This window comes from Phyllostomus hastatus, unplaced genomic scaffold (assembly GCF_019186645.2).
Source record: "Phyllostomus hastatus isolate PE091 unplaced genomic scaffold, TTU_PhHast_1.1 phas_contig_113, whole genome shotgun sequence".
In the NCBI taxonomy this organism is placed as follows: domain Eukaryota; kingdom Metazoa; phylum Chordata; class Mammalia; order Chiroptera; family Phyllostomidae; genus Phyllostomus; species Phyllostomus hastatus.
This window is the reverse complement of record NW_025333530.1, coordinates 14,756,546-14,766,372: the sequence shown is the minus strand read 5'-3', so window position 1 is coordinate 14,766,372 and position 9,827 is coordinate 14,756,546. Positions and strand designations below refer to the sequence as shown.

General features: G+C 45.1%; 2 protein-coding genes across 9 annotated transcripts in view; both read right to left on the bottom strand.

Moving 5' to 3' along the window:
- Positions 1-30: 30 nt before the first annotated feature.
- On the bottom strand, positions 31-3,921 carry TTC36 (tetratricopeptide repeat domain 36). The gene is made up of 3 exons (XM_045839635.1): positions 3,736-3,921; positions 2,690-2,878; positions 31-354 (listed from the first exon to the last, which is right to left on the bottom strand). Exons 1-3 carry the CDS (start codon positions 3,845-3,847, stop codon positions 92-94), a joined length of 564 nt encoding a protein of 187 aa, XP_045695591.1. The 5' UTR covers positions 3,848-3,921; the 3' UTR covers positions 31-91.
- Positions 3,922-4,506: 585 nt separating this feature from the next.
- KMT2A (lysine methyltransferase 2A) overlaps positions 4,507-9,827 on the bottom strand; it is a 97,336-nt gene continuing 92,015 nt past the window's right edge. For all 8 annotated transcript variants that reach the window (XM_045838091.1, XM_045838132.1, XM_045838106.1 and 5 more), the window contains one exon: positions 4,507-9,228. In XM_045838091.1, coding sequence (XP_045694047.1) covers positions 8,953-9,228 — 276 coding nt within the window. In that variant the 3' untranslated portion in view covers positions 4,507-8,952. The remainder of the gene's footprint in view (positions 9,229-9,827) is intronic.

Here is a 9,827-nt window from a genome sequence, read left to right as displayed (position 1 = left end):
GACCGCGTGTGGGAGCAGATACAGGCGGGATTCGTGTGAGTCGGCAGTTTTATTGGTGCAGGGCCCTCCCCTCCCTTGTCCGTTGGCCGGCTCAGCGTCTGTTGCTGGGACCGTGCAGCTGCCCCATCATGTCGGCTAGCATGCGATTGCACAGCGCTGCATATGGGTTGAGCAATACTAGCTGGCGCCGCGCAAAGGGGCTGCCCAGCCGCGCGGCTTGCTCGAAGTCCCTGCGGGCGTCGTCGTTCCGGTCCTGCAGCCGCGCTAGTAGCCCCCGCTGCACAAAGCTCTGGCGGGCGGCGCGACCCTGCCCGCCGCTCAGCGTCAAGGCAAGCTCCAGGTCCTCCAGGGCTCCTGCAGGACGAGCGAGCATAGAATCTGGGCTCAGAATTGGGGCCTCGGGCTCAGCCCTTTACAGCCCGCCTGCCCGTTAACCTAGAGGTAGTTAGTTATTGCTATTCCTGTTGCACAGATGAAGACTGGAAGAGCTGGGGGAAGACATGTCTGCCTGTACAGCCACTTAGTGGCAGAGCTAGGACTTAAGTCTCACACCAAAACATGAAAGTTGCTGGGAGCATTTTAAATGATCACTGTGTTCATGAATGGGGCCCGTTGCTGTCATGTAGCTGGCAATTTATTCCACATATATTGATATGTAATTAACCATCCTCCATGTACCAGGTGACTAACTCTGAATCCAAGAGTCCAATATAATTATACTTACTAACAACTGTTTCTTACAAATACGGTACATTTCTCTTTTCCTTTTGAAGGCTTTTCTCTCATCTTCCATTGTGATTTTTTTTTTTTTTTTTGAGAGGGGTAGAGAAACATCAGTGTGAGAAATACATGGAATTAGTTGCCACTTGCACGCCCCCAACTGGGGACCCAGCGCGCAACCTAGTCCTCCTCCCAAGCATGTGCCCTGATTGGGAATCAAACTGGTGACCTTTTGGTTCCAAGGCAGGCAGGCAGAGCCACTGAGGCACACCAGCCAGGGCCCATTGTGTGATTTTTAAGTTTCCCTCACCTGTTTTCTCCACTTACTGCTTCTCCTCATTCTTTATTTCCATAATCTTCATTATTTTGTATCTAATTTTCTTTGAAGGTCTTGGAGCCAGAGTTGGCCTGCTCCATTTTAATTTTTATTGTTCTCATGAAGTCCTGGGGTTAGGCATCTGAACTCAACCTCCAGGAACCTGCTGCTGTCCACTGTAGGGTCCACTGAGCTGCATTTCATCTGGGTGCTTGGGGAGCTCTCAAGCAAGGCCAACTTTCCAGTTGTGTTTGTCTTGATCCCTGGAACCCCACAAGGGCTATGTCCCCCACTGCACCTGGACCTGCACCTTTGAGAAGCTCTCTGATGACATTTCTTGGTTTCTCTCAGAGAAACTAGTCTGGAGGAATTGAAAGCCACCTCCTGGAGAACTGCCTCTGATCCTGTCTGGGGTTTTGGCCTGCAGGCTATCTCCAGCAGCCTTTAACAACACTGCCTTAACAGAGCCAGGTGGCAGACAAGCCTGGAAAAGGGGCCCTTGAGGTTCTCCACTGTTCCTATAATAGAGTCCAGACTCTCCAGCCTGGCATTACTGGTCCCAAGGGTACCTCCAGCACCAAGTCTTAATAGTCTAGTAGTTCCCTACTAGTTTTCTGTGGTTTACACCACTGATGGACCTGCTCTCCGGTTCCCAGCGTGGATGGCTCCCTTTGTCCCATGGTCCCCACTTCAGCCAGTTACCACAATGCAGCAGCTAAAACCCTTTAGTGAGCCCTGGCTGGTGTGGCTCAATGGATTGAGTGCCAGCCTGCGAACCAAGGGGCCTTTGGTTCAATTCCTAGTCAGAGCACATGCCTGGGGTGCAGCCCAGGTCCCCAGTGGAGGGCACACAGGAGGCAATCACACACTGGTATACCTGTCCCTTTCTTTCTCCCTCCCTTCCCCGCTCTGAAATAAAGTAAAATCTTTAAAAAACAAACGACTCTTTTGTGATTCCTGTTTACCTCTTGGCCCTAGTGCACAGTTCCTCCTCTTTCTGTCCTGGTCAGCCTGGAGACTGTAAATTCCTGTACCTTTCTTTCATGCCTTCTGGACCTCTATAGACTGCTTTCCCAACTCCTCCTCTATCCAGCTAACTCCTACTCACCCTTTAAAATTTATCCTTCAGGAGCAGATCCCTCCTAACCTGTTATGGTGGTATCATAATTATATGTCTGTCCTACCCCCTAGGATGTACGAGGCAGTATTATTCAAGCATTGCCACCTGGTTTGAATCCCAGCTCTGCCACTTCTCAGCTGTAGGAGAGTAGCCAGCTACCTAACCTCCATGCTTGTTTCTTCATCTAGAAAAGGGAGATAACAGTAATACCTACCTTTCAGGGTTGTTGTGAGGATTAAATTAGTTATGACAGATGACATGTAAAGTCCCTTAGTTGCTGTATCTTTTGTGTCCTCAGCACCTGGCCCATTGCCGCAAAGTAGATTCCCATTAAATAAGTAAATGGAATACAGTCTATTCTGCTATTTCTTAATAGCCCCAAGAGATTAGCAGGGCCCAGAATATCTTATAGGTAAGAATGCAGATTCCAGAGGGGTTTAATGATTCCCCACCCCATTCCCCAGATCCACCACTTCATCTCTGGTCTGTGTACTCCAGGGCCTCTTTTGCAGAGGGTCCAGAGCTAGCCTCACCTCTCACATCTCCCTGGAGTCGCCGGGCCTGGGCTCGATTGTTGTAGGCTGATGCCCTCTCAGGCAGCAGGTTGATGGCTTGGCCAAACCTCTCCAGGGCTGTGCTAAGGTCACCGGACTCAGCTGCTATCACTCCCTGCAGCTCCAGGGCCTTGGACTGCTCCAACTGTGCTTGAGGGAAAACTCCATCTGTGCCAAGGAGGGAGCCAGGAGAATGTACAATTGGGAGCAAGAAGCAAAAGCCACCTTAGGCTTTAGAAACCTGAGTCAGAACTTACTGGGCTGAGGTATGGGTCACAGGAGTCAGGTACAATATTTGGGGCAGGGGACCTGAGGTCACTAAGACCGAGAGCTGGTACTGCCTAAGTCACAAAGAGATCTGGGAAGGGGACCTTGGTTGGCTCCCCATTAAGAGAATAAAGCTCACTGTAGCTAAAATACTTGCTCAAGGTCATATAGTATATATGTTGCATAGCTTGGATTTGAACCCAGGTCTTTCTGGATCCTTAGCCTGTCTCCATTTTGTTCTACTATATTACCTTCAACACAAAGTGCACTCATTGTGGAAGGATCAACTCAATGCTTGGCTTGTAATAATATGTTAACACTGAATGCTTGCTTAGGTTGGAACCATTCACTGGAGCCATGCCCTGCCCTCTTCCATTGTGGGATGACATCCTCTGTTTTAACGAACATGGGAGAGTTTAATGTCACCCTCCTACATGTCAACAGTTAAGCTTAGATCACAGAGAGAATTAAGTGGTGAGTAAGTTTAGAAGTGTGGGGACAAAAGGATTGAAACAAACTCTGGCTCTCTCTTCCTGACAGTGACTCTTGCCAAACCCCCATCAGTACATTGAGGTACAGCCAATCTTTAATTCCAACCTCAATCGTTGTCCAAGGGGCATGGAACAAACAAGGGACTTTGGAAGACCCCCATCCCCCCCACCCCCACTGCAAAAGAAAAAGACCATTCCTTTTGCTTCCCTAGGGAGGCCTGCACACTAGCCAATGTGGAGAGCTATACTCCAGGGTCAAACACTCACCTTCTACTTCTTTCTCAGCTTCACCTCCCAGGTCCAACCCAACAATGTCTCCAAATGGGGTGTTGGGGTTGAAGATGGCCTGTAATACTGCCTGATCATTTAGAGTCCCCATGATGCTCAACTACAAAAATCCGAAAAGGTGACTCAGGATGAGAGAGGGAGGAATAAGTGGTGGGTGGTGACGGAGCTTCACAGCCAATTGATCTAGAGAGAGGATGAGGACCATCCCCCATAAACAGGAGTGTCTTCCATTCTTTTGGCTGTAGTGTAAACTCAACCTCCCTTGGCCAGAGGTTAGTGACCCCGGCCTGGCAGAACATTTACAGGTATTTCTCAACTGCCTCCCCACCAGTACCCCAGTCCTAGGAGAAACAGTAAATAAATCCAATTTCAGCCTTAAGGTGGAGTAGAGCAAAGAGAGGGTGCTGTCCAGGTTCTCCCTTAAATGCTCTTATTACATTCACAGATTGGGAGAAAATCCCTAGAAACTGCTTCTAGGAGGGAAGTATGTAGGCAGTACAGGAGCTATTCCTTTGTCTTCTTGAGCCCATCTTCCTATCCAGAATTAATCAGGTCCTGAATATACATCATTGATACGGAAAGAAAATTCAGTTAAGAGAGCCAGTGTGAAAGGCAATGAAGAGCGATTTAATTATTTCAACTTAAAATAAAGGACTGTGGAAGGTCCTCTATAATCAGGTTACAGGCCACACCCCTCCCCCATCGCTCCACCCCAGCAATGCCAAAAGAAAGCTCCACCATGTGCAGCAATAAACTTGACATGTTTATTAATTAAACTATCACTTAAATAAAAAAAAGTGCATAGAAAATAAACATGTTTAAAAACTCCTTTTTTTTTACAACTATGTACACTTTTTACTTTTACATTCAGTCTTTCGTAGAGAGCTTTCAGCATTATTATTTTTTGAACTATTAAAGTTATTTTCCTTCATCCCTGTCACAGGGAGTTATTAACACTGATGGATTTTAGACACATATTTTTTTCTTTTTTTTTTTTCTTTTTCTCTAACCAGAAGCTTGGAAGAACACAGGGGAAAAAAAACAACCAAAGATCTGTTATACATGATAAAGTTGTCAAGAAATGTCCTATTTCTAAAAAAGAAGCTTGTTATCTGTTGAGCTTTTGAAACAATTATTCAACTACCTGTATTTACTAAAGAGACTGTTAAAAATTCAATGAAAGAAACATCACAAATCTATTTTCTTGTTTGAAAGACAGAACTAGAGTACCTCAGAACAAGATACCAGGAAAGCACATAACACAATCTTCCCCTAAATGCAGGTGGTAACCCCAACATTCATAACCAAAAATAGAGAACAAGGAGTACAGATACTGCCTGGCAACATTTACTGGCAGAAAAAAGATCCAGGTGACACCACTTCTGCATTTCTTTCTGACCCTTAGGAATGGGCTGTTTCCACCATCTCTTTATGGTTTGGGTTTCTCCATTTCAGAGGATCAGAGAAGTGCCAGACTGACATTTTCCTGCCACTACTAGCAACTGTAACACAATCCTTATCTATAGTGTTAAAGAATTAAAAGCCATGGACTGAACTAGGCTTTGTTACATGGTGCATTACTATATTAGTTCCTATATATATCATATTTATATTTATTTGAAAACCAAGACAAAAAATTGCAAGTTTTCAGAGTGTGAGACTTGACTGGTATTCATGATTCAGCACAAAACCATCTGCTCAATAACCTTGTATTGCTTTAAATGAAGGAAATGAAACAAAATTACACCCAGCCCTTTGCAGTGACCCGCTTTTCCTTTAAAAACAAAACAAAAAAAAATCCTATTTAAAAGTCCCAAATCAAAGTTATTATCTGACAAGGTTTTGACCTTTAGTATTTTCAGATATTTGATTGAACATCAGTCCTTTAGAAAGATACATTCATTAAAAGATTATTTTTTGTCTTTCTTCTTTTTCTTCTTTTTTAAAATCAAGGGAGCTGCATGGTGCTCACTGCATTGGCCGGGGATTTGACAGAGGCAAACAGGGCAGTGGCCTGGATCCCGGAAAAGGAGACTGGTTGAAAACATATATAGCTGCCAGGGCTTCCCCTTTAATTCTTGTTATTGGTCTAAAAACAGGAGGGGCTGGGCTGGGGGTGGTGGACAGTAACATAGCGGGAGCCAAGGGACCAAGTTCCGGCCAAAGGGTCAGCCCCATGCAGCTATTCTGGATACACGGTTGTCACTGGCCACCAGGAAATGCAGCCGTAACAGGTTCTAGCAGCAAAGCTGTAAGGGAGCTGGCTCTCTCACTGAGAACTGACCAGGTTTGCAGCCTGTTACTCCTTAGAGATTTGGAGTGCCCCTTTGGCTTATTCTTAGGAATGACCCACCACAGTTCCTCAGTCTGCACTTTTGCCTTGTTTCCTTCTTGTGGGGAAATCTTAGCTCATTTCCCAAGTTGCTGGCAGGTATGCTGAATTTTGGCAATGAACTCAAGGCTGAGCTGTAACGAGGAATTTCTCATTTCTGTGGTTACAATTAGGGAGTGGAAAGGCAAGGCAAATGATCTGCAGCTGGCAGAAGGAAAGATGTGGGGTCCTCCCCTGGCCTCAGGGTTTGGGACTGGTAGAAAGAGGATGAGGAAGGGGACTCAGAGTACAGCATGGCCTAGCAGGGCAGTAACTAGGTCAGTTTAGCTGAGTTTCCCCGACCCCTAGACTGGCCTTTGGGTCTTTCTCAAGGTGAATTCATGATCCATCAGTGCATTAATCATTTCAGTAACAAATGCAGCTTAAGGGTTTTTTCTTGGGGGGAAAATGAGTAAAAGGATTTACAAAAAAAAAAAAAATCTCACACAGTGCAATAAAGGAAACCAGACAATAGTAGAACCCCTAGAGCCACCATGTCTCGTTCATGGGCAAAAGGAGGAAAGGAGGTGAGGTCTGGGCAGAGTGCTTTTCCCCAGTCCCCTGCTGGCACTTCTCCATGAACAAGGAAGTCTCTGCCATCCTGGCCACAGTTCTGTGCTCCCTGCATGCCAGTGAAAACAGTAACAATGTTCCAGCAAAGCCACCAAACAAAGTTCTCAAGGTCACGGAAGAACAGGGAGCCCAGGATGGAAGGCACAGCAGAACCATTAGTCCTGGAGCAGAGTGCTGAGCTGGGTCCTACTGCTTTGTCAGACTTCCATAGGAACAGGCTTCTCATGTGGAGAAAAGGCTGTCTTGCCTCCACTGGACTACACTGCTCTGAAACCTCGTGGCTGACAAAGGCAGAGAGAAATCTTTTTTCATTGTGAGTGGTCAGACTGTGCTTCAGTTTCAACAGGCTGCCCCAAAACGGGGCACCGGAGGATCTGTGGATTCTTTGCAGCTAATGAGGACTTGGTGGGTAGAGGAAAGGGAACGAGGTGATCTATGAGGCTGATGGTGATCAAAATGTCAGGTTGTCATTCAACTTGGTTGCTAACTTTGAAGTAGGACAGATGAGGGAAAAATGGATTACCACCTCTCACCACTCTGAGCTAATAACAGAAAGGAGAGAGTGTGGGAAAGAAGAGTGGCCCAATGGAGTTGGGTGACCTTCCTTTTCTATTTATTGTCAAAGAGCAAACCTAGGAAACTTTTATGTCAACAGGGCACAAACAAACTAGACATTAAACAATAAGAAGTACACCTTCCACGGGGAAGTTGGGCAGGAAAAACCAGACTTTGTGTATACAGCTGAGTATTTTCTTTGACTTCATCCTATGAAAATAAAAAATTATTTAAAACCAATCTTCTTTTAAATTAGGATAATACCGTGGTTTAAAAATAGCCTTGTCATAAGTGCTTCTCCCTATGAAGTGCTTCTCATAGAAAAATATACAAAATATATTTACATTTATAAAACCTTAAATAGTAAACTGTAAACAGAACAGAGTAAAATCCAATGACTTAATTTGACAGGTTCAGGACACTGTCTTGGGGGAAGGGAGAGAATATCTGACGATGCTTTGACCACATCCTAAGGAGTAATCAGGGCAGTAGTGTCATTTAACTTACTTTATCCATGGATTTTGCATAGGTGGCAGAGTTCCCTCAATACTAGTTGGTCTAGTCCCCAAGTTTTGGGCATGGAAATCTGATTAGTGTTGTGCCTTCAACTGGAAATTGACCATATAAAAATTAAATCTTCCTATGTCTTAATAACAGAAAAATAAAGTCACCTTGTCCTCAGAATAGGGCCCAGAGGTCATCCTGGTTGTTGCATGATTCAATTATTTAAATGATATTTTCTTCTTCTAAAATATCATGCTACATATATTCCATTAAAACTCTCAGTGGAGCTTTACAAAAACTCCTGATTATGTCTGGTTCTGGCCAATGGCTCCTGTCCATTTCCCCACCAGGGGTGCTCACAGGCTCAGGGAACGTTTCCATAGGCACATGGTATACCCAGTAGGCAGTGTCCCTGAGCAGGGAGTCACTGTCTCTTACCATCCAGGATGGGGAAGCAGTGGGATGAAGAACAGGGAAAACAAAGAAGTAGAGTGAAGAGAAGGAATGAGAGGGAAGCTGCTCCTATTAGCAAGAAAGGTAATTGGCTGAAATAAGGCTCTTGGGATAATACTCCCACTTAAAACCCACAGGCTCAACGTTTGGTAATTAATTGGCACAACCCCAAGACAGCTTTTTGATATCAAAGATGCTAAGAATCCTGTTTTCCAAGTAGAAATAAACTCTCAAGTGGGAAGATCGTATGGGAAAACAATCAGACCTTCTCTGTTCAACAGATGGCCACAGGCTGGGCCTGGCTGGAAAACTATTGGGTACCCAACCAACCCTCTAATTGAGGCTTTGCCTGACTCCTTGCTTACAGTGCTTGGGAAAGGGCTAAGGAGAGGATGGCAACTTCTCTTTGAGGAGATGCTCAGGCCCAACCTCCCAACAGAAGTAACCCATATCTCCTTCCAGGCAAGTCTACTAGGGACCCCGTTTCCTACTTTTTAACAGCATATAATCAGAAGGCCCCAGTGAAAAGTGGGTCAGAGATCTTTTCTTGAGACCTTATCTCTCTCCGGGACTATGATCACATGTATAATGTGAATATGGGACATAAGGGAGCTCAGCCATCATGGAGGCCCCTCAACTGACCACTCAATCCTGAACTCCTAGCTGCTGGCAAAGACCTTCAGCACGGCTCTGGATGGCCCTGGGTCTTAGTACTCCAACACTGGGGGAGAAGAGCAGCTTTAGTTTAAGAACTTCCGGCATTTCTTGGCGCCACAGTTACAGGGTAGTTTGTTGCTGGCATCCTCAATGGGAAACTTATAGTCGTAAGTGAGTTCTTCCCCTCGGTAGATCTTGCGCATGGCAAAGATGACAATGTGCTTCTGTCCATCAATATTGATGACACGAGAGTAGCAGTTAGGCTCACATGAGTGATTGATGAAACGTGCAGCATTTCCATGCATGGTGGCATCCACTACCTCTGAGTCATCAATTCGAAACATGTAGCAACCTATGCCCTATATGTGCAGGAGAATGGAGAAGAACCTGTTACTTATTTCAGCTCAGATTTGAGAACATTTTCCAACCTTTTTCTGATGTGACTTATAGCTGCTGATAAACAAAGTTTCCTCTAGTAATATGTCCAGATTTCTGCCCTGGCTGGTGTGGCTCAGTGGATTTAGCACCAACCTGTAAACCAAGGGGCTGATGGTTCGATTCCTGGTCTAAGGCACATGCCTGGGTTGCGGGCCAAGTCCCCAGTAGGGGGCATGTAGGAGGCAAACCACACATTGATGTTTCTCTCCCTTTCTTTCTCCTTCCCTTCTCCTCTCTAAAACAAACAAATAAACAAACAAACAAAATCTTAAAAAAAAAAATAGTCCAGATTTCTCTCATCTCTCATGATGCTTCCATGATGAATCTCTAGATTACAGGAATAGACTACTGGTTTCTTAATGTCTCCAGGAAAGGGAAACCTAAAAAATGTGTTGCTAGGTGCTTTTAATTCTGGCATCCACTCAGACAAACCTTCAAAGTATATTTTATGTACTGATCCATAGAGTGGCTTATAAACTTTTACTGGGCCCACCACAAATTTCAGGTGTTAAAATGTTGA